Here is a 25,859-nt window from a genome sequence, read left to right on the forward strand (position 1 = left end):
GGTGTTGCTTGTGTGTGTGAGCCAGGAGACATACCATTGCACATGTGAGTTTGTGCATGAAAGAAGAGGCGAAAAAAAAATAGCAAAAAAGACACACACAATATTGCCTGCCTCCCCGTAACTATTATGGGGCTAGTGAGTGTATGTATGAGAGCCAGAGACAGATAGAATGAGGGGAGGTGGGGAGGGCATGCGTCTGCATGCCTGTGGAGGCCCTTCTCACACCACAGCGGCTGGCTAATTTAGTTAGGGAATAGCTGGCTGTCCTTCAGGTGAATGGGCAGAGATTGGTCTCAATATGAGATGTAATAAAACAAGCCCATCACTGGATCTCACCGCACCTTCAGCTGTCCTTCACATGTCACCACAGAGGAACACACAACCCCCCCAAACACAAGCGCACGCATACCTCAAAGGGGGCCGACAAATTTTTGATATTTGGGGAGAGGCCATGAAAATCTTTTGGCGTAGAGTATAAAAAATGTATTGGCATGAATTGCATCAGTTAATATCTATTGAATGAGGGTGAAAGACTGACCGCTACATAACACCTAGTAGAGCGAGTCTTCTCTTATAAGCTTTGCCATGTGACACATTCCTTTCCCAAGTTGTAAATCAATGTGCTTCTATATGACGATGCTCAAAACATTCCTTCAAACATCCAGGGAATTGACTAATAAATTGATTTCATTTTTAGGTTAATGCTTTTGAGGAAACAGAATGTGAATTATCACCTTCTCTGTAGAAGGTTGCACTTGCGCTGCATCTGCCCGCCCGTTCGGGTGCAGCTGATCCTCTCGTAACCAGCATCCGGCCAACCGGCGGCATTTCCCTCAGTGACCGTCCCCTCGGTCCCACTCCGGGCTGAGCCCTTCATTTCAGAATAAGAGCACGAGCCCTGCCGCTAAATCCACTGAGAGCCAATTACAGGGACTTCAGGAGGAATCATGAGCAGAGATGCAAAGTTACTTTGCTTTAATTGAGAACGTGTTTAACTTTCCTCAGGCCACTGTGGCCACTTTCTGTCACTGGTGAAACGGGGAGCACAGCTGTGGGACTTAAAAACCTATATCTGTTTGTGACAAAGGCAAAGAACACTCCAATCTTTGTGCTGGATGTGATTTCCGGTTTAAAATAAGAAAATACCTAGCAGGTCTCTAATAACTGTTAAAAAAAAAACAACAAAAAACATACATGTGATTTGTGAGATGAAGCGCAAGGAATGTAGAGTGTGCGTCTGAGAAGTTACTCCCTCCTTGGCAAGATATTTCTTCTCTTACAGCTGCTAGTTATAATAGAGCCACATGTTAATTAGTATTGTACTTAATCCCATATTAAAAGGGACCCAAACTGTCAGGTCATATTATAAACAATCGGTCCTAATGTTCGTGCATGTGACATTTGGAGCCGCTATCTCTTCTAGCAAAATGTTCCCTAGGTACTAATTGGCCTACTTTACGCTGTCTTTCTTTGAATTGCCACTTTCTTTATCGTTTAGGATATTAGCTTTGACAAGCATCATCCTATATACCATAGGCCCAATAAAAGTAGGGAGAGACTGCATCATTTTTTTTTGTTAAGGGACAGCAGAAAATGGGAATACATCATTACAGCGAGCAGGTATTACTGCAAGAGCTATCTTCATTGGATATTAAATACAATTTGAAAGAAGAATAAGAGTTCAAACACTTAGCCAGCAGCAAAGAAAGTGTAACTTTTCTCTGCTTACATTATTTAAGATGGGCTCCATCATTTTATCAATCTATCGATCTCTCACCAGAAAGATGAAAATGGAAAAATAATGAGGCCGATGAATGCTGTGTAAAGAACATCAATGTGCAAAATTTAATTATCTGCGCTGGAAAGAGAAGGAACATTTGTCGACTGTTTTCTAAAACAAAAAGAAAGTGAAAAGAGGAGCAGTTAATATTTTTCCCCTCTCTGCATATTTTAATTAGCAGATCAATCATTTCTGTGTAGTGCAGTACGGGAGAGAAAAGAAAATTGCAAGTCTAAATGAAAAACAATAGATTTGCTTTTAAGTCTTCGCTCTTTTGAAGTTTAAATTAAAATTTCAGGTACCTTTACAAGAGCCTTCTTCAGAAAGTTATGATATTTAATTAGTGTGTTTAGATTTAGTTAAAATTAAACTTCACAGCTAACGCCAGGTGAAATGAAGAGTGTTATTCTCAGGCCTGTGCGAAGGGAACCACCACAACGGGGGGAACAATGTCACTTCGGGATGGCCGTTCCTCCTCTAGCGGGAACTCAAGTTCTCTTGGGCTCGGGCTGAGGCCTCGAGGCTCGGCTCGGGAGCGCGGAGAAACGACTGTGACTGCGCAGCTACGATTCTGCGTCTGAAATCAGAGAATTGTGCCATGGAATTGATGGCACGGTTCTGCGCGCCCCCCCCATTCCCTCACATGGGCTTTTACTGGTTGTAGGAGCACTGATGTTTATTTCTTCTGGCATGTCTTCTCCGGCGCTGAGCCACCGATTTCACACATTTTTATTGGCTAATTTGACTGTGCTCTTGCCAGCAGCTGAGAGCGAGCCAGGAGTTGAAGAATCTCGGGAACAGTGCTACTACCTCTATTGCTGCGTGTGTGTCTGCGCCCCACCTTAGGCTGCTGGGCAGAAAGCTCTCACCTGTCTCATTACGAGCAGTTGACCGTGTTAGACTTTGCCGAGCCATGTCTTGAAACTGCCTCTTAGATTAGTTACCGTCCGCTGCTGCTAAGTGTCTGTTTGGTAAGGGGTCAGGAGGGGGGTGCAATTTCCTGTCTCTTAAGGTGACAAGGCTTTAGAGAAGCGGATGTACAGCCAGTCAGATGGGCCAATAGGAGCGATGCAGCCAGCGCTATGCGTGCGTCCATCCTCAAACACGGCTAACATTTGCACAGCGGTGGCAGTCAGGCGTGACGTCTCCAGGCTCTGAGGTTTGTGCTGTCAGGATGGCAGAAATTAAACCTGGCACTGTAGAGCAGAATGTGCTGAAACTCATCAATTCCACATGGGTAGAGAACCAAATGCCTATTTATAACACCCCCTCCCCTTTCTTCTTTACCTGGTGTGCATCCCTGGCTCTAAACACGCATCCATAATGATGAATACACCCAACTGGGATGCTCCGACAGGGCATCAGTCAGGACAGGAAAACAAACACGACAACACACACACACACACACACACACACACACACACACACACACACACACACACACACACACACACACACACACACACACACACACACACACACACACACACACACACACACACACACACACACACACACACACACACAATCAGATCACAGCACAGCAGAGGAGGGAGAAGACTGACACCGGGAAGGCTGATGGAGAGGTTGAGGCAGATCAGCATAAAAACACCCAGCAGAATCACAACAATCAGTCAGCACAAGGCAGCCAAAAAGGACAGTCGGTTACATAGAAAGGTACAAGCTGAAAAATTTCCCATCACAAGTGACACTCACTCAAATTTTCTGTATGAAGTGATTTCCCAAACTGATAGTCAACATCAAATTTTACCGTCTGAGCTTCCAAAAATTATGCAAAGATTCTGCAGGTTTATTCTGCACACCTTATTGTATCTTATATCTTCTCTGTGTGACATTAGTTAGTGAAAAACCTGCTTGCAGGCTTAACATAATGAACAGCAGCATACTGTATATGTGGCTGGGTTGCACAAAATGTGATTGCACAAAATGCCTCGGTCGGCACAGGGTTCACTGCAAAAAAAAAATATATAATCAGATACACAGGATATTTTATAAACTGATTAAATGATCAAGATTCAGATGGAAAAGGGGGAACTGCAGCTGTCTTGAGTCTGTGATGTGACTTTTTGCTGGTTTTCTGGAAGTGTGCAGTTCATGTTTACAAAATGCTTCTGATCCCATAGACAACCATTTATTGTGCTGAGCTAATCAGCAAAAAGGTCTCTGGCTCCCCACTGTACACAGAGACAAAGGCAAGGGCATGTATCTTCATCTCTGAGTATGTGGATCATGACAAACTGGCAAATTCCTCAGAAAGCCGGCAAATGCCTCCAGTTTTAGAAATTGCAAGCAAAGTTGTTCAGCAGTGCACATAACCTAACACTGAAGAATAAAAAACAGAATGCCATGGTTTTCTCCTGTTTCCATGGCTGTCGTAGTACCACGCAAGGCATCTGATACTGGGCTGAGCTTCACTTACAGCTAGGATTTGTATATTGATTACATTTTTAATGTTATACAAGCGGTTCACTGAAAAATTTGCCAAGTGTGTAATCTTTGTGAGTATCATCAGTGAGTGTGTGCAAAAATTAGTAATGTTATGTAATGCAATAATGGTTAGAATACAGAGGCAATGGCCAGTAACAGCATTACAAAGAGTGACATTTTCAAATTCTCAGTGTGACTGCAGTAAATTAACTAATGGATGACCTTGAGCGTTCTCTTTCTTTAATGAAGCTCCTAAAGGGTGACAAGTGATACTACCATCACACCACACCCTACATGAGTGGCTTTAGCAAAGAATTAAAAGTATCAACTCATCAAGTTTAAGTCCCTGAGTTTTTAATTACCCCCTGCTAAAAGTAAAAGGAGGTTAGCCCCTGAGCTAGCAACCATCGACTCAGGCTCACTGAAGGTGGCCTGACTTTTGACTTTTACCAGCTGTCCTTATTGTGTAAGAAATGAACTCCCATTGAGTAGGCTACATAGTTGGATGCTGTCCAAACAAAACTTCTCTTGCTGTGATGATTAAGAAAGTTTTTTCAAAACCTTGCATGATTTGCCCAGACTGACTATTTAAGTGGATGCCCTTGCTAATAGCTTTTCTTTAATGTATCCTCAGTTCAAGGCAACTAAACTACTTGTTATTGTCGGTCCCTGTGTCTGTGACTGTCGAGCAAAGTATCAACTGAAAGACATTTCAAAAGTCCAATATTTACACATAGGCTTGAAGACTTTGATTAACCAAAATCGATGAAAGTAAGTGGAAACAGTATGCATTGAGTTTAGGTCAAAGTTGCTTTCGATGTTGATAACAGAAAAGGACAGTCACCCTCAGGAGATGCACAGGATGTAAAACACTCAAGGAACGTATTATCTGATGACCAATCAAACTCCCCTTGTCTGTCGGTCCGTGTGTCTGTCTGTCTGTGTGTCTGTCTGTGTGTCTGTCTGTGTGTCTGTCTGTCTGTCTGTCTCCGTTCCCTCTCCTTCTGGCCTCCCACTTTCCTTTCCCTGCTCTGAAGTGATAAACCAGAAGCAGAGAGCTGCTGGTTTACATGGCCCCGGAGCCCATTATGTTCCCCACAATAGGCTGGAGGCCTGGACGTGCTGTGAATAGGTAATGGCCTGGAGGTTCTGACCGTGGCCTCCTGCTCAATGAGCCTGAGACTGCCGATCAGAGATACCTCATCAACCCAGTAGGAAGAAGTCATAGCCAGGGGAGGGCAGTTGAGGATGTGAGGGAGGCAGGAAAAGCAGTTTTGGTGAATGCCCCTTACATAAGGGAAGTCATGAGTATGACAAAAAGGTATCATAGCTGAAAAATTTTTTTTTTTGAAAGTATCAGTATCGATCAGTCAATATCTATCAAACAATGATTGCAACATGTCATAGGTATGACATCATTGTATGTTTTTAAGTTGAAAATGTAATGTAATGGGTTATGATTTCTATGTTGGGATGGAAGGCCTTTGTCACCAAGCTTAACAGCCGGGTGACAACCTTGACCAAGACGGACATGTTCTTTATTGAGGTGAAGTTAGTTCCTAGAACAACACACACGCACGCACGCACACACGCACACGTATACATATATGTACACATAAATACATACATATATATAATACACACACACACACACATCTATATGTATATGTATATATATATATATATATATATATACATACAAACACATACACACACATATATATACACAACTATATATGTATACATATATACATATACACACCCATCTATACACTTATACATAAACACACACATATATAAACACACACATACACATATATATAGACACACAGACACATACAAATATATGTATACACATATATACACACACATATTCATATATATACATATTCATATATATATATTCATATATATATATATATATATATAGACACACATACACACATGCATACATATATTCACACACACTTTTATATACCTGAGCAAAGAGTGTGAGAAACACTGAAGTGGTTTCTGAGTACCCTGATACCGTTTTCTACAACATCCAGCCCTAGAAGTGAGCATGCAGAGGCAAACTATTGGGCAGTGGCCGGACTCGTTGGCACAAAAATATGTGCTGTTCATACAGAGAAAACAAAATGGCTTGCTTATAAAAATGTACGATTCTACTGCTCACTCATTCTAACCCACCATCCCAAATTTGCTGTGCACTCAAGCAATCTGTATGTAATAACCGCAAGCTTTAGCCAATGATGATCCGTCTTCATTGAGCTGGAAAAGCTGGTACGGTGCTGAGCATTTTTCCTAACGGTGCAGTCCCTCATCTATGAAAGTGCCATAGAGCCCCTCAGACAATTAGGCAGGGAAAAGCTTTATGACCGTTAGACTCACTCACTGAACGGCACTCTCACCGCCAGCACCGCCAGGAGCGCTGGCTCGTGCAGAAAGGTAATTACGGAGCCTCTCATAATGACACAGAGGAAGCTTGCGTCATAACACCCACAGCCTTTTATCATAGCGCTGTAATTAATTATCATCCTTTACTCTTTGATTCATTCCACTATTCATAACATATTCATACATTCAAGAGAAATTATCATTTCCTTCAGGAATTAATCAAAAGGAGGAAGAACTGGTCGTCTCTCGATGGATGATCAAAGACGGTGTTTGTCTACCTCGCTGCATGGCGGGCCGGCTCAGGGCAAGGCACTGTGGGCAGGTCTTTGATAACACCCAAACACTTCGCTCTCCCACTTCACCACTCCGTTCACATCATCTGCTCGCACACAGCTTTTCAGGCTGGGCTGAAAACAGCCGAAGATGTATCTGATAAGTAAGAGGTAATGGACATGACATTTTAAGAAGCTGTTAGGATGTTTGTTGAACATTATCTCTTCTTGTCCACTTAAGTCTCACAAAGTAGATTATGAGAGCAAAGAGCAGAGGGAACCATCAGCTCAGCAACTGTCAGTCTTTCCTTAGCGTGAGAAATCATTTTAGTTTAGTATGATCTGTCAATTTATTTTGATCAGTATTTAGTGATAATAATAATTTATCCTTTATTAATCCCCGTGGGGAAATTCGTTCTCCGCAATGAACCCATTATGGATGAGCAGTAAGGGATTCAGCGTGTTGCTCAACAACACTTCGACACACTAGGAGGAGCCAGGAATCAAACCTGGAACGTTCGCCTCCAAAAACGATCGCTCGACCTCCTGCGCCACGCCGCCCCTCAAGAGTAAACCTCTTCTTTGATGAAATGATTGTACAATATAAGATAAGATAACAACTTTATTTATCCCGAAGGAAATTGTTGTGCCAGAGTTTCAAGTAAAACATAACAATGATAGATAATAGTAGGAAGGAGGGAGAATAGGAAATACAATAAAATATAAAGTGTCAAAGTTAAGGCTATCAAGTGTTTTAAGGTCTTTCAAAAAGTACCAAGATTTGGATCATGATATAATGATACCATTGCAAAAGTGGAAATGAATCATATTTAAAAATCAGTAAAAATGTTCATCATAGCCTATCCAGTAGTTTGCTTAAAATCATTTTATAATTACGTCAAACTCTGTGAGAAATTACTCAACAAACTCAAAAGATGGTGTCAGTTGATTCAATCTAGTACAGATTTAAAAGAACACTTTATGATTGCAATTATATTTAGAAAGTTAGATCAGTGATACGGTCTGCCTTTTGGAATCAGCTTTCTCTTCATTGTGCTGAAAATCTACTGAGTTTGTTTGCAATGCTTGATTAGTAAAAATTAAATATAGGCCTCAATCCGTCCATCTTCTGCCGCTCATCCTGCACTCAGGGTTGCGGGGGATGCCGGAGCCTATCTTCCCAGCTGTCATTGGGCGAGAGGCGGGGTACACCGTGGACCGGTGGCCAGTATATCGCAGGAAATGGCGTATTTAAATATTTCTTTCATCGCCCAGGCATACCTATGATATATTGACACAGCAGCCATTTTGAAATGTCCATCCATTGTTTTGTTGTTTTTTTTGTCGGATAGCTGCTACGCAGCCAGAGTGACTCTTGCGAGCTCAAAGAAAACAGGCAAAACAAAAACAGCATACAAACATGGTCTTCCCCACATCATCACTTCCCCACCTCAGGGGAAGCCACGGCACAGTTAGACTCATAAACAGGTGTCCGCTGGCCCCCGGGTCGCAAAGCTTTAATAGCTGTTTGATGTTTTTGATGTCTAGTCAGCTCAATCGTACCTTGCCGCTTGATAATGAGAGACAGTAATGATTCCTGAGCTTGAGGGGTTAATGGTATGTAACCGGTAGAGCCGCTAATTACACGTTACAAACTATTTATCAGAATCTCCATCTGCGTAAGCACCACAACTCTCATTGTGCACGCTAAATTACTCCACGGATTATCATTGTAAAGCAAGTTTCAGTAATTAGGGGCCCATGCCGCTGTTCTCTTTTTCTGAGAGCACCAAACGGCAAGACGAGATGAGAAGAATAGAGTAAGTGGTTAATTTGGGCCCGGTTGTCGAGAAGTTGGGGAGGATTCTGCCTCTCCTGAGGAAAAAAAGAAAAAGGAAAGCTAAAATCATACCAGAGATCTGTCACTGTTCTTTTTCCCCAAATCACAAAGGTCTATTCTAAAGGGAGTTTACACACACATAAGCGCGAGAGGGGGGTGTAAATTGCACTGAGAAGCACATGTTGAGATGGTGAGACTTTGCAAAGACTCATATTGTGTACACTCAGACAGTAGCCGGAGCTTGTGTGAAAATTGTGTGAACGGTGTGGTCCGACGAGCCCGTCTCTCCAGCGACCGGTTATTTGAGAAATAACTGTCATATCCCTCAGCCCCAAAGGTGTGCCTGAGACCATGGAGACATGTACCATCTCCTCTTCTTCTCTGTAAATTTTTATTAAAATTACCTTCATTATAAGACAGTGTTCATTATAAAACCAAAAACGCCGGTCTCCCAGGGCCCTGTGGATTAATAAGGACAGCGGTGTATTTTAAGCCGTAAACTCAACTCCTCACTGTCCTTAATCTCCTTCCTACTTCACAAGGCCAAATTAACACCTCTCCTCAGCTCTGACGGGACCTCATTAGCAAACTTCCAGGGAAAGAAAGAGAGGAGCAGAACGAAAAAAGAGGAGAAGGAGGGAAGCGACCAATGACAGCCACCAGCTCTGGGATTAACCCTTTCTCCTCCTCCAGCTCCACCGAAAACTAGGTCGGCAACGTGTTTCTAATCAGTTGCCTGGTTAGCGATAATTAGAAGGCGAGATTGGACGGGAGAAGAGAGAGAAAGTGGGTGGGGAACGCTGAAATGAAAAAGAAAAGAAAGAGAAACCTGTCATGTCGCAAACACTTCAAAGGAGCTGACTTTTCCTTTAGAAGTGGCATGATGAGGGTCCAAATACCATGAGGCGCTCCTCTGGGCCTCAAAACTAGGGGGGGGGGGATTACAGGGTGGGGAGCTGGCGGAAGAAAGAACCCAGTTCCTTCTCACACACACACACACACACACACACACACACACGCACACTCTGCAGGACTTTTCTATGAATTGCCACCTGTGCAGTCCAGATGCAGGAGAGCTTTCTTCTATCCCCGACCACACAGTCTACCCGGTTCATCTAACTCCACCTTTTCCTTCCTCTCTCCCCCTGCAGCAGCAGGTCGAGGTCCCACAGCTTACGCTGAGGTCGCCCAGACTACCGCTGGGTAAAGTTCACATGCCTCCGCAAGCTGTTTGACATTACCAATAAGGTCAAAGTGTATCAGAAAACACCAGAGGATTATATTATTATGGTGTGTAGAGTAGGTCGCTACTCCTCATGATGAAAAAAAAAAAGAATGCAGAGGCTTTTCCCGTCGCGAGCAGGCTTCCTTATCAATGTGCAGAACATAAGCCGGTGGAAGTTACACAAGAGGGAACGAAAGGTACCACGATGCCTACAGCTAACAAGGAAAAGAGAAAAATCATCGCTCATTATCTGCCATCTATTTTATCTACTATGGAACATCTCTGGACTCCCAGATGTCAGACATCAATGTTGCTTAAATTAATCCTGTGGGTTCCTGTTTGCACAATAAAGATATGGAAGGCTGCTTCTGATATTTGTGTGACTCTACAGTTAGAGTAATTGAATCAGCACACAAATCAGCCGGTACTGCGGAGTGTAGTATTGAACGTGATAGCTCCTGCCAGGGAACACGCTTGCTTGGGCATAGTCAATTATAAAGCATTAAAAAGAAGCTGCCAATAATCACTTCCAAGAGAACTGAACAATCCATGCCGAGTGTTCTCATGTTTACCGATGATGGGGCTTTCAGGTTAGCATCGAGCCAAAGTTTAGAGGGGAGGGCGAGACTAGAAACATATTTGTGGTATCATTTCCATAAGGCCGTGCTTTGCCGGGCGTAACACAGCACACAAATGTGATTTATGACCTTGGTTTAATGGCCGGAGCAGAGACTTGGTAGATATCAGATGACTTTTTCAATATGGCGACGTCAGAGAGGGGGCACGGTGAATGCACCATCACAACAGGAAATGAGGGCTTGTCTCGGCCAAGAAAATATGAGAAGCCAGATATCTGATCATCTAATGGCAGATAGATGCTACTTCACTTTGACAGAAAAGGCATCAGTCAATAAGCAGCAGATGAGCAGTAAGATGAAAAGTATGCCATGGATTCCTCCGCCATATCTGTCAAATCATTCATTGCAGGAGCAAAGTGATTGCTATAGTGACAGAGTTCAGGACGGTCTCCTGTTTTTTTTAGAAATGACAATGTGTGAAAGAAACACTAAAGATTCTGTCTTTGCAAACGTCTAGAGCTTGGTAACAGCTTTTGCGGTTTTTACTTGTTTGGATCTGGTAAATTAAACGGATCTTTGAAATGCCAAGACTCACCTGGGCCTGGAAACTCTTGAGGACAGGCGCCACCATCTCCCGGACTTCCTATGTACAGACAAAAATATACCGAGCCTCAGCATGTTGTGTTTATTTTGCAGATGCTCCACCTGTTTAGGAATCAGATTAGCCCCTAAGAGGCACAAACATTTCAAATTCTATTTATGTTAAGGGTTTTTAAGGGGGGGGGGCAGACCCTTCCCTTCCCCCCCCCTTATACTTCATATGAGAGAGTGCTATGTTGTTATGGGGTGTGGGTATTAGTGGTTAAACCTAAAGGGTTTGAGTGGGCATGTTTGAAAAGTGGGGCTTTCCAGTAGCTTGTGTTGGAGCTCAGCATCCAGACTTGTGAGCTCCCACAGCCTCAGGTAAGGGGATTGTGCTGCCAGTGTTGACAGCCTGATCCTGTCTTAAACGCCTGTATTATACTGACAAGATTACAGCACTACACCACATATTCAGGCTGGAAATAGGCAGACAGTGGAGCCACGGCAAATAGCTGCAGGGCTCATTTATAAAATATAGAAATATTCTCTTTGACTTCAGCCGAATGTCAATAGTGGATCATTTCAAAGAACATGATAAAAAAGGACAAAGTCATATCTGTATCATTCATAGCTTTAGCGTTTCATGAATTCAATTCAATCAAATTTAATAGCCTTTTTGCCTCAGAAAAGTAAGGTGCAGTGCAGGCCCGGCACACCTCAAATGTGATGCCAAATTAAAATGGAATATGACACTGATGATTCTCAATGTGGCTTCAGGAAGCGTAGCTGCATTAAATACAAACTGTTACTGCCATGGATGAACAATTGAAAAACAGCGTATTGGTCAATCAGCTGCATCTGACAGGTGCATAATGTCGGCTGGGACAGAAACTGTTGCTGTTACAAGTAAAAGAGTGGCTCAGTTGATTCAACGTGTCTACTCTAAAAAAGGTAATTTCACTATCTTTAAGCTCCTGTCTAAGTAACCATAAGAGCTCCTCTAAAATATCTCCTCTATCTCTAAAATAGAATCATTGCAGGTTTTTGTAATAATTATACCAAGAAAAGAAGGCTGCATTCTCTTGTTTTTTATATCATATATTGTTGCATTTCAGCATGTGCAATGTATGCTCAGTAGGAAAATAGGCTTTCAACGGATCTGTTTCATGTGAACTGAACGAGTGAGCTGCCGACTGCTTCCGACCAAAACTTCTGAATCACTGCAATGAAAGCAAATACCGTCGATTATATGTTGTACTCATACCTCGATGGATCTCGTGTCAGCTTTACTGTGAATACAGTTGTTTAAAACCGCTGCATCAAAGTCTAGATGCAACAGCCGTAGTACAATGACAGTGGTTCTATTTTTTTGGTTTGTTTATTTGTTTGTTTTTTTGATAGAGCGTGTGTGGTGAGGCCTTGGTGACTGATTTAGCCAAGAAGAAGGGCTTCAAACTAGACCTAAAACTGTAAGTGGAAATGTAGAGCTGGGTTGTCTTTTTTTTGGTAACTTAAATTGAAAGAGAATATACAATTCGGAGTGATTACAGATCATATACTTTGTTAAAATCCACATATTGAAAATACAAATAGGAAATGATCAGGTTTTCTCTGCAAAACCAGGGACTACTGAAGAAGAGATTTCAACATAGATCATTCACTAATAATAATACACAAGAATGAAAAAAAGCAAGACTCCTCCAGTTTGTATCTCAATTATTAAATAATAATTACAAGAGTAAAATTTCAGTTTGGAATTTTACATATGTTGCTATAGTTCTGATTATGTAAGAAAATTGATTGCTTACGAAAGATAGGCTGACATAACCCTTGACCTTCACTGTTCACCATTTTCAGTGTTGATTGTGTATATCTTAGTGTTTGGATCATTTGTTTTAATACATGAGTGTATGACGCAGTGATTAGATTTTGGTTGACTTAAATAACCTTTATTCATATTTGGTAACAAAAACAAGGATTAGCATTGGTCTTTTACTTGGTTAATTTGCTACACGAGAAAATATCAAAAAATGCATTTTAAAATGCCAGTAACATTTTCCAGGTGCCCCAGGTGATGGCCTGTGATTAGCGAGGCACCGGTGTATCAGCTGTATATCAGTATTAGCTGGTATTTGTCTCACTGATTGCTACTGGTCTGTCACCAAACGGTGTGGCATTCACTACCACAGTGGCTTACTTTTATCACTAGATGTGAGAAAAGGTTGAGAGAGATTGTTTGATAAATGTATTTGAATTTGTGCTCAGAGACTGCTCGAGGGAGGGCGAAAACTAAACTTAAAAACACTTGTTTTTTACAATTGTGATTTCCTTGTCTCATATGCCCTGAAAGACAGCAAGTTTTTGAGCAGAGCAACAAAAAAAGATAACAAATCATTGGTATAGTTTTTGGCCTATCTGTTCACAACAGCGGCTTATAATTCCCTATTTTGGTCAATAACACTTCTATTCAATGACAAGAAAATAATATAATAATATCATTTGAAATGGTAGAATTGGATTAAATTTTAGATATAAAAAATTGAATTGGATAGTTAATCAATTGGTAATTGTCAAATCAACCATTGTAATACTTGTAGTTGTATTCATGCTGTGTGGCTTTCTCCACACAGTGAACTACAGAGATATTGTGGATTAATTTGTTGAAAAACATTGCGCTTGCTTCCGACTTTCTGTGAAAAATATTTGCAACCCTAATGTTAGGAGGTTTCTGTGGGTGGTTCCTTTTCAAAGGTTTTGATTATGTTGTATTTTGTAAGATTCTTTCATTGTCTTGTGGAAAGTTTGGAGTACATCAGTATCAGCTGCCAGATCTGACATCACAATAAGTTGTTTATTAACAACTTCCAAGTGGAAAATAAGCAGCAAAGTTGTGCTTCCCTTTTTTTTTAAATGAGCCCCTTGGCCTCTCATCACGCTAAGCCAGAGGCTAACATTTCTGCAAGACTTCAGCATTTAAATATTAACTGAGCTACTGGATGAAGAGGAGGAGGAGGGCTGGGCTTACCCTTGCTTATCAAAACTGCCAGGAAGTGTTAATTTATACCAATGCTGCTTTACAAAAGAAATAAATAATTCCTTGTAAAATGTGTGCGGGGGCTCAAGTAGAGGCAGTGAAGATGAGGTAAAAAGGCACGAGACTTGAAAGAATGTGTGCTCGTGGGGGTGGGTTAGTGCGCGAGATGTGGGGGTAATAGACTCACCTCAGGTACATTTCTCTTGAACTCCCTGCTCAGCTCCACCAGATGCTTGTGGGAATGCTCGCTCTCCTCTTGTCGACCAGCCAGCTCAGACGCTACAGAGTTGAGCTCCCTCTGCAAAGAGATGAGAGACACGCAAATGTTGAGAGGAAGAGAATGGAGAGTCACGGCACTTTAGGGAGCCGGTCGACACTCATCCAGTACAGCTTGGATTGTGCATAAATAAAAATACACTGCTGAATATTAACAATGTAATACTTCATGATCTCACAGCAGTAATACTTACAGCAAACCCTGGCCCATAAATAATTAAGCCAAAATAAATCCAATGCCTACAGTAGCAGAAGGCCTTTTAGATAATCAGTATTTGAAATAATCAATACACTTGCAACGGCAATAGAGCGCCAGTGAGGGACTGGGCGAGAGAGAGAGAGAGAGCGAGAGAGGGGTGGGGATGGGGGGGTTAAGTCACGTGTAGAAACCCAATAACCTGACAAATACCCTTACGAAGAAATAGAGCTTCCTCCTGAAATGAAGGGCTGTTTTTAAGCTTGGGCAAGACCTAATTCAAACATACAAATGCTTCGCTTACCAGAGGGCAGATCTATTTCCAACCCCTTTTCAAGCCCTCTCCCATCAGCTGCACCAATCTTTATATTGATCCCTCACAGATTTTCAATACAAGGCAGCAGCCTGCATAGGTTTAACTAAATTACCCTTTTGCTACAACAACAACCCTGTTCGCTATTCCATTTATGTCTGCGCACATTGGTTGTTTACATGTCTGTGTTATAGGAAATGAGAGCTCCACCCTGGCAACATGTCTGATCCACTATTCAAAGCTGCCTGCGGTAGCAGGCCCTTCATCAGAACCTTGCATTCATGCTGGACTCGGCTGCACTGCATGGCATCCACAAATCCAATATTATCGATCGGCCATCCAATTCCCGGCTCTTCCAGCGAAGTGAAAAAAAAGGAAAAGCAGAGTCAAACTCATCTCTCCTGTACTGAGTGACGACTGTACAGAAAACCGTACTTTCACCTTCTCTTGATTTTTGACTGGTAATTGATGAGGGTCCTTTCTCGGCATGGCTAGGCTAAAATATAGAGTAGTACAGGATTCAATTACCACCGAAAAGTTATATATGACACGGGGAAATTAAATTGACTGTGTTTTAATTAATCTGCAGTCTTACTTAAAGACGATTTAATAAATCATCAAACAAGGAATAAAAAAGAATGAAAATGAAGGGCTGAAACTTCCACCTCAGCGGCCTCGTGGGGATGGCGGCAGACTGTCGGTCAGAGCTGTTAATTGAAGGTCTGCTGGTTCAAGTCCCAGGACTGACAAGTCAGGGAGCAACTTAAACAGGACTAAGAGTAGAGTTTGAGACAATGTTAAACTGATTTATTTCTGTGGGTACACTTACAGCATGGTAAATACGCCCTGCGTGACACCAACGGGAGAAAAAAAGGCAGCGGTAATACTGCCGTGAGAACAATTTGTGGGCATTCGCCCGGGATATTCTTCGCACTGTTCAAATAAAAATAAAAAAAAATGTGTTTTTAGCGTCAACAGAATTAATAAATGGAATATTCCAGACACACCATGTGAAAAAGGCAGCAACTTCACACCTGCGAAGAAGCAAGGGTGTGTTTATTATTTTTACAGTTTTTAAAGATAATAATCAGAAAAAGAACAACACCCCATTAAAATAACAACCCCCCTTACACCTAGTTTCTGCAGATCCGCTCTTCCACTGACATAACAAGCCACCATAATCTAGACCCGCCCAAAAACCTGCAAGTTATATTCGAAAACTCCCCATTGGTCATTAGAACTGAGGAAGCCTCTCGGATGAGGGGTGAAAAATTCAAGTCTGGTTGCCAAGACAAGAAGATTTCGACAATCAGAAAAACATACATACATTTTGCCAGATGTTTTTGATAAATCAAACTGCAGTGTCAATGCCCTTCCTCTTGCCAGTCTGTTTTTCCCACATACAGTAGGCAGATTTAGTGCCCTGATGTCCAGTGAAAGAGGAAAATAAAGCAGTCATGGACTTCATTCAACCAGCATGTTACAAACACAATGTCTGGCTCTACTTTAGGTTTAAAATTCAAGATAAACCAAAAAAACAAACAAGCAAACAAACACAGGGGAAAGACAAGGGTTTAATTGGATTACACCTATGCTGCTTGCGAGGAAATCGAAGCAACTTCCGATCTTACTGAAAACTTTCTTTTACTAACATTACATACAACAAATACATTTGGCTTCAATGAGGATGACACTGGACAATACGAAGTCAAATATGATACAAGAGCACAAAAGGCCACTGGAAAAAAACAGCTGTTAGAGGAAACTGATTGTGGTTGTTCATTATACACAATCAATGTAATATATTTAAATAACTGTAAAACTGATGAGGCCAGTTTGTATTTTCTCCTTAGTGTTGGTCTACTCATGAAGAGTCTATTAGGGTCTATTTTTCGCTGAGTATTTCTTTAAGAAGGAAGGGAAATGGTGGGTTGCATGTGTTCATACAGTAGTGATAAAGGAATAGGTGACTTAGTGCAACTCTGTGGCTGATGATGTGTTTTTGGACAATAAGAATGCTCCTTCACCATGGACTAAAATAAGTCTGCACTTAGATTCTCAGACGACGATTCACATGATAACGTCAATCTTTGAACTGATTGACCGGCCGATCAATACCAGTGGGTGTCTGTTTGACCGATTTGACTGATATTTCAGGTAAAGACAAACTGTAAACACGTCTTACTGCCACTGCTTCTCAGATACATTTAGTTTTTGTGTCATTCCAGTAAAAAATTACTACTAGAGAGGCCATAGACATACAGATTAAGTTGACAAAATTCACAAGTTCCTGTTAGTCCTCATAGTCTATTGGGGATGAGCCTTTTGTGGAGATTAGAGAGTGGGTTTTCAAAAGCCAGCCAAATACCACTAGATTTAAATGACCTCAAACCAACTAATCATGTCCTATAGAAGTGACTTTCGGTGGGATTTTTTTTTCAAGAACTTCAGATACAACACTTGATGAATTTAACTCTGACAGTGTTTTGGTGGCCTGGGTTCACATTATAATGCAGCTCACCTGAAAAGATTAGTGAGTACCGATGCTGTATGCAGTCCAAATAGCGCTTTCATAAGAGCCTGGCTATTTCAGACACGCCCCACAGTTCTCAGACCATTAGGGCGGATGGCAGCAGCACATCAAATAAAAAGTGAGTAAGTAAGTGTATGACTTTCAGGAGAGAAATAAAGGAACCGTATTCTACTTTGGATCACGCAGTGATGATGGAGGGTTTATGTGTAACATTTTGGTATGGTGGTAGAGGTGTTAAGCTCAAGTATGACTTGGTAAGCTTTACTGATGCAGGGTCAGCACTGAGGTCACGTTTCATGGTGGCTCTGACACATAAGCTGCCAAAAAAAAAAAAACCACTTGTGAGAGATCCTGGTTTGAGTGCACCTTAAAAACACACCCGAATGAAGATAATAGGCAAGGCTTTGCAGATTAACAGCTGAAGAAAGGTTCTTTTCATTTTAAAAGATTTTCTTATACATTATGAATTAAATCATCTTGGTATCTTGAGCAGGTCTGTCAACCAGACCCAGGGGACATCAACTGAAAAGGATCTGGAACGCGGGTAAAGAGGAACGGTCGTCTGTGACCTGGCTGGCAATTCAAACACACAGCTTTCTCCCTCTAAGAGATATACCTTCACTAAAGGACGTTACACCTTATGTCCAGCGCTACTGGACGTACTACAAGGCAACTGGGAAGGCTGAGACAACAGGGAAAGATATTACCAGCCTTAGCAACATCACGCAAGACTTCTGCAAAGCTGGTTCTGTAAAGGAAAGGGTCTGCTACCAAATGACACTGATCTACCTCAAACTCAAAGCATTACCCCAATTTCTCACTCCTCTCTACCGTTCATCTAATATGGTAATGACATTCGTGTGAACACGCGCTTCCTTATGATTTCTTGAATAGTTTATACTTGCTGAGCAAAGAGGAGTTTCTTGGTAATCATTTGAAAGGTTTTCAAAAGGGCATTTGGGACCAAATTTTCAGTGTGTGGCAGTCGGGTCAATACAGAGCTCCTGTCATTAAGCCTCTGCCAGTCAAACATCCAGCCATAATTGATGAGTTTTCCCTGGGGAGAACAGAGCTGTCACTAGGGCTAGAGGGGAAGGAATGAGGGATTTTGAGCATGGAATCAGCCCTTGTGTGCTCAAGTCAATCTGGAGGGGAGAGCTATCCTACTGAATTTTAACTCAGAAACAAAGATCAGGAAAGCATAAGATTGAATTGGCTTGAAGCTACATGAACTACAGAGCACCTAAGGGGGGGAGGAAAAAAAAAACATGTGAAACCATGACTCAAATGTCCTTTGCCTTACAAATGTCGGCTCTGCCCTTCCGACACTGACCGAAGATGGCCCTATCAGCATCTGTTGTGGAGCCCTCACATGATCTGACAGGCAGCCATTCACGCTGCATTAAGGAGGCTCAGGTTTTTGCAAGTGTGTTGCAGCAACAACTGCAGGGAGTGGTCCCTATAGACAGTATTGGGTGATGGATAAACAAAACAAGAGAATTGGAGGGCACTGGTAGCAGCGAGAAAGAATAAGAAAGACAAAGCTCTTTGGATTTCATCACAAACTGCTTGTTGAGTGATGTCTAGGTAATGAATAAATCCAGCGAAGGCAATTTCCTTTGACAAAAGTTGGAACAGAGACATACTGTAACAATCTGTGCAAGTGTTTTAGATATAATGCAGAGCTCACTAATGTATTGTTGGAGAGGATTTGACATTGATTCATTAGACTACGCGTGTCTTGATTACATCTGTAGTAGTAAGCTATTTTCTGGCCTTTCACAAAGACGAACCATGGTAGAAAATGTTGACAAGCGGGAAAAACTACCAAGGTACTGCAATGAGGTAGACTGAGTCAAAATCACTATTGTGTGCAGCAGGCTTGGACAGCACAAATTAAAGAGGAAAAATAGGAGGGAGGAGTACAGAGGGGAAAATGCAGATGGGGTATTATTTTTCTTTTTGTATCCCATCTAATTGCAATCATAGGCAGATGCCTGAAAGTGTGACAGCATCAGCAGAATTGCTGCTGAGAGCACAGAATCTTTGTCTAAAAATAATCAGACATTCTGTGTGCTGCTGTTTGTTATAATGGTAATCGATGCTGGAGGCTTTGAATTCCATCAATTTATAGATCCACTCTGTTCTGCCTGGTGACTGTACTGCTTCACAACCCCCACCACACCGACGCGCACACACACACACACACTCACAAACACACGCACAAGGTCTCGCACAAAAGAGCGGTAGGCACACATGCTTGTTCAGAGACTCATGTGCACTGACATCCACACACAGAGGCTGCAGCAAGGCAGGGCAGGGACGAGTGTGTGATTAAGATAAGTGTAGCTTCCTTTCATACATTCCTTATCGCCTCCCATTCTCTGTGAGGCACAAGATTGTCCATAGCTGCCTCAGATTAGCCCTGCATCTCAGACGCCACATTTGAGAAGGGGGACTGATCAATAAATCAAATCACCACAATCAATGGCCCCAATCATTGCAGTCTAGTCTGGCCTCAACATTATTACAAACAACCTGCCCCACCCCCCGTTCGTTTCCGCCAGCCACTGAGAGAGGAGGGAGCAGTCGGATGGGGGTGTGGGGGGCGGGGTGGAACGTTGCGGGAAACAGCGCACGTTGACGGCTGTCCATATGAAAGATCCAAAATGAACTGTTATCTGGCCTCTTTGGCCAGCGTATCAGTTCAGGTTTAAACAGACAAACTGTGCGGGCGTGCGCATGTGTGTATGTGCTTTGGACCATCGAGACAGGGGGAGGAGCCTATGACCTCCATGACCTGGCGCCAAGAACGTGAGCAGCATGGCCTCTGACAGAGAAACACTGGGGGGCTGCAATCACCTGGCATCTCCCTCCATCTGTTTACCACCGACTGCTGTTCCCTCACTTTTACTCTCCATCAATTTATACAAGGTTGCTCAATTTCACACCACAAACACACTGCTGATAGAAGGAAACCTTTGTTGTCAGTCTGCAGAAAGCAATGAAATGTATCCACTGCATCTGACCAATTCCTCTCTGGAGCATAAGGGCCACCAGAGCGCAACACACGGTTTTACTCAACATCCCGTGAAGAGGGATTTATTCTAAATATTAAGGGTATGATTAAAAGGACATAAAAAATGTATACAGACTTTCAAATCTGTATGTATGTATGTGTATATATATATATATATATATATATATATATATACACATACATACCTACACACACACACATATACATATATACACACATATACACACACACACATCTATATATATATATATATATATATATATATATATATATATATATATATATATATATATATATTTATATAACATTAGCACCATAACCCTAAAACTGAATTCTATATCAAATCAATAAATTGTGCCCCAGGAACACAGGAGGGCGCAGTAGGATATTCACCGGCGCTTGTCTGACTTGTGGCTGACCCTTCAGGTCCCTATTCTGCCTGAAAAAGCAAGAAACTTCCCATTCATTTGCTTTTTTTGCAAGCGCAACCATATATTTTGTTTTTCAGTACATACATACAGAGCAAGGAATGTATGTAAATATTAAACAAGTGAACAAACAGGTTCTTGCATTTTTTTCTTTTATAATAATGGTTTTTCAAAAGACCGTAATTGCCCTCTCCTCATAGAATTTTATCAGAAAAGGAGGGAAACCAGTTGTATTTAAAATGACTATCAATGACTATTTAGTTTAAGTTGGTCTGTATAAAATATTTAAGTGTCACTGGGGGCTACTGCACAAGTCCTGTCAGATCTAACTGGCCATCAGTTGAGGCGAGACATGAAGTAAAACTGTTTCGCCTTCCTTGACGAAAAGAACAGAAAGTAATGGACCCCACTGCGAGATGTCAAGGAAACTTGTGTATCTACTTCAACATCATCAGAAAAAACATAAATAAGGCTATTCTGCTTTACTTCTACTTCATAGCTATTAGCAGTAACTGTAATAATAAGGACAGCAATAAATAATAGTAGTTATAATAATGCAGAGTGAAAAAGTTGGTTAATGCAATGTGGAATTTTGATTTGTACATAAACAGCAAACATTGCAGGCGAGAAACTTGAAAACTGAGTAGTAGTCATTAATTTGTATTAAACTAGTGGGATGGATATACCGGCTGCGAATATTAGTGAGTTTTTCCTCTCCATCATGACGCTATCTTTGGCCAGATAATCAATCGTTTTATTTTTATTCCTCATTAATTTCTATGCAGAAGAATCACACCAACGAGGTCAAACACGATTTCCAATAGATAGTAAACATAGTGGTGTATTTCTATAAGTAGTTAAAAATTTACCTATTAACCATGGGTACAAATAATTATGGTCTGATGATGCCATGATAATGCTCATGTGGTGCCCTTAGCTGGCATTCCAGTTTAAGAATCCTTGGGGTCTTTTTTTTTTGTTTGTCTAGATTCCTGTTCAGGAAACTGCTTCGTTGACTGGTACAAAAGATTGATACTGCTGTGTCCATTAGAATAAATCTCTGAAACCCTTCATCTGGTGGCAGCAGGGAAGCTGAAACGCTACGTGAGTTGTGTTATGTTCCATAATGCAGCCGTATGAGGGAGAAGCAATCCTCACCAATTTCAGCGTCAGCCATCTGAATCCTTGGACACAAAGGCGAAGCCTTTGACCAGTGGTGAGGGTTGGTATGTAAAATACATCAAAATAAAATAAGACTTTCACGATCAGCACACTCACATGAAAGAAGTTAGCATTTCTAAAAATGCAAACTTTCTGTTCATGTGCTGCTATCTATTCATTTGGAGGGGAAAGTTTTAAGCATCAACATGTAGAAGAAGTCAGACTTGATTTTCTGCATCTCTCAGTGTTCGAGCAAGGCTAACTAAGTCCTGGGTGTGGTTTAATATTCAAAGAAGCATGAAGAACATTCTTTTCGGCTTGCTCATTTCAATGAACATTTTGGAATATATAAGAGTTCATAGGAAATAAAAAAATAAATAAATAAATAATTGAAAAACATCTTGAATATAAATATATGTACGGGGGAAAAAAAACTCTTACACTCACACGGTCCTCACTTCCACAATCGTAACCTGCAATCCTATATATTACATGCACATTGTCCACTGTGTCAAAACTGCACCGTGCATAAACAGGAAGGTAGAATCATAGATTGAGAGTGGAGACTTACAAACCACATTTCATGTTGACACCTTTCCAAACTCGGGACTAGTAAGTCTGATAAATCATCCAAAATAATTAATCCCCGGTCTGTCAGGCTGTCTTCAAACAGCATGCTAAAGCTTACAAAAGGAAGGAGAAGCGTATGAGCGTTACAACCATCAGCAAAAGGTGTGACTCGTGTTGTCAGCCATTATTCGTCATACCCTGCTTCATTTAGAGACTTTTTGGCGCCTGATGCACCAGAGCACAGCCTACTTGTCAACACTTCTCTCTCTTTAATTCCAACATGTACTCTTGGACACACATGCACACAACAATTCATATTAGTGACTAATACACTGCAAAGTCAATTTATTAGGAACATATAATAACAGCAACACCTGGACATTAAATTCATGATATCTCCTCTTTTAATGCAGACTATGATCTTCCATAAGGTTACCAAGGATCACTTCTGAGGACTTTGTTCTTCAGCAATGAATGTATGAGGTCAGTCCTTATTAGGCCTACAACTATCAATCAGATATAAAATCACCTGATATGAATATTCAAAAAGAGATAGACTTTTATGTCTTTTCAGTGTTTCTTAAAATTTGAGGGAAAATTAACACAAAAAATATGAATAAAAATCATCTCATCTAATGAGTATAAAATTAACTCAAATACAGTCACATATTTTATTCATACATTTTAAGAAATACTTTTATCTGTTCTGTGAAAAACAAAGAGAATGCCTCTAAAAAATGAGTTGGTGTTCTTTGTGGGAATAAAAAATATACTTCTGAAGGCTACTGTCCTTATTTTGCTTTTTCTCCTCCTTGAGCTGCCACCACATTGAGGGTTTGCGCGTCCCAGTGATCCTCGGAGCTATGTTGTCAGGGGTTTTATGCCCCTAGAAGGGTCAGCCAAGGCAAACAGGTCCCAGGTGAGGGCCCAGACAAAGTGCAGTTCAGAAGACCCCTTATGATGAAGTACCCAGCTTTCCTCTGCCCGGACACAGGTCACCGGGGTCCCCCCAGAGCGAAAACCTGGTGGCCGGGCCTGCACCCACAGGCTCGCCACCCATAGAAAGGGCCAAGGGGGTCAGGTGTCGTGTGAGCTGGCAGATGGAGCTGCGGCTGTGAGGCCAGTGGTGAGGGATGCCATCGAACTGAAGGAGTCCTACCGGGCCTTTCTGGCCTGTGGGGCTCCGAAGGCAGCTGATAAGTACAGGCAGGCCAAGCAGGATGCAGCTTCGGTGGTCGCCAAAGCAAAAACTTGGGCATGGGAGGAGTTGGGGGTGGCCATGGAGAATGACTTCCGAAGGGCTTCGAGGAGATTCTGGTCCACCATCCAGCAACTCAGGAGGGGGAAGCAGTGCTTTGTTAACACTGTGTACAGTGGGAGCAGGGCACTGCTGAACTCAAATCAAGATGTTGAACTCAAGACGTTGTAGATCGGTGGAAGGAATACTTCCAAGACCTCCTCAAACCCGTTGAAAAGTCTTCCAAAGGGCAAGCTGAACCGGGGGACTCTGGAGTGGACCCTCCTATTTCCGGGGCTGAAGTTGCTGTAGTAGTCAAAAAGCTCTTCAGTAACAGGGCCTCGGGGGTGGATGAGGTCCGCCCTGTGTTCCTCAAGGTTTGGGATATTGTAGGGTTGTCCGGCTGACACGCCTCTGCAGCATTGCATGGACATCGGGGACATTGTCGCTGGACTGGCAGACTGAGGTGGTGATCCCCCTTTTTAAAATGCCAGCGGGTTGAGGGTATCCGGTTTGGTGGCCACAGGATCAATTCTCTGCTTTTTGCAGATGATGTGGTTCTGTTGGCTTCATCGGAGCGGTTCGCAGACGAATGTCAAGCGGCCAGGATGAGGATCAGCGCCTCCAAATCAGAGACCATGGTGCTCAACTGGAAACAGGTGGTGTGCCCAGACTGGGTTCGGGAACAGGTCCTGCCCAAAGTGGAGGAGATCAAGTATCTCGGGGTCTTGCTCACGAGCGAGGGAAAGATGGAGCGGGAGATCAACAGGCGGATCGTGGCAGCGTCTGCAGTGATGCGGACTCTGTACCGGTCTGTTGCGGTGAAGAAGGAGCTGAGCCAGAAGCCAAAACTCTCAATTTATCAGTTGATCTACATTCCCACGCTCGCCTATGGTCACGAGCTGTGGATAGTGATCGAAAGAACGAGATCACGGATACAAGCGAAATGAGCTTTCTCCGCAGGGTGGCCCGACTCTCCCTAAGAGACAGTGTGAGAAGTTTGGCCATCCGGGAGGAGCTCAGAGTAGTCGCTGCTCCTTCGCATAGAGAGGAGTCATATGAGGTAGCTCCAGCATCTGGTCAGGATGCCTCCTGGACGCCTCCCGGGGAGAAGTATTGCGGGCACGTCCATCAGAAAGGAGGCCACAGTGAAGAGCCAGGGCATGCTGGAGAGACTATATCTCTAGGCAGGCTTGGGAACACCTTGGGATCCCCCCAAGAAGAGCTGGACCATGTGGCTGGGGGGAGGGAAGCCTGGGTCTCTCTGCTCTAACTGCTTCCCCCGTGACCCAACTTTGAATAAGCAGAGGAAATGGGTGGACAGATGGATTTTGCTTTTTCTATTTTTCCGACGACAAAACAAGTTATTCTTTCTTAATGAGTGGAAAGTCAGCAAACAATTTTCCAGGTTTTGAAGGATGTGTATTCACAACATTCTTTGAAAGCAGTTTTAATTTAGTACAATGGTAAGTTTTACTGAGCAGTATTCCTAATATATTATCAGCCAAATGAAAAGGGTGTTTTAATCCCAGTGATCTTGTAGTATTCCTATCAAAGGATTCTGCATCCACTGAATAACTTTAAATGTTCCCCAATTATAAACTGCAAACTTCAATCTATGACTGAGTGTTCCAAATGAAGGCCAATTACGGCACCTTATTTATCATCATTAAGCTCTACTATTGTTCTGCTGCAATCAGGGTGTCTATTGTCATTGTGTGGTTCACGCAGGATGACTAATTACACAGTCTTATGATTCATTAGCAGACTAGTGGCTTGAAACCTGAGAGAAGGCACGATCACCTCAGTTGGACAAATCATCGAATCAAACAGAGATATGAATGTGGAGGACAGACAGGGGAGGTTTTCACCGTAGTCATCCAAAGCTAAGCTTCAAAAGTGAAAGCCTCCCAAACGTGGGCTTCTTGAGGGGATGCATCAAAAATTGA

The 25,859-nt window shown here is 42.2% G+C and overlaps 1 protein-coding gene across 4 annotated transcripts in view; it reads right to left on the bottom strand.

Annotated features, from left to right (window-relative positions):
* cux2b (cut-like homeobox 2b) overlaps positions 1–25,859 on the bottom strand; it is a 97,359-nt gene that overhangs the window by 42,055 nt on the left and 29,445 nt on the right. For all 4 annotated transcript variants that reach the window (XM_086169306.1, XM_086169308.1, XM_086169307.1 and 1 more), the window contains exons 2-3: positions 14,344–14,454; positions 11,136–11,183 (exon numbers count right to left, since the gene is read on the bottom strand). In XM_086169306.1, coding sequence (XP_086025432.1) covers positions 11,136–11,183; positions 14,344–14,454 — 159 coding nt within the window. The remainder of the gene's footprint in view (positions 1–11,135; positions 11,184–14,343; positions 14,455–25,859) is intronic.

The sequence above is a fragment of the Fistularia commersonii genome, chromosome 22 (assembly GCF_037954325.1).
Source record: "Fistularia commersonii isolate RoL2024-O1a breed Wild chromosome 22, RoL_Fcom_v1.0, whole genome shotgun sequence".
Lineage (NCBI taxonomy): Eukaryota > Metazoa > Chordata > Actinopteri > Syngnathiformes > Fistulariidae > Fistularia > Fistularia commersonii.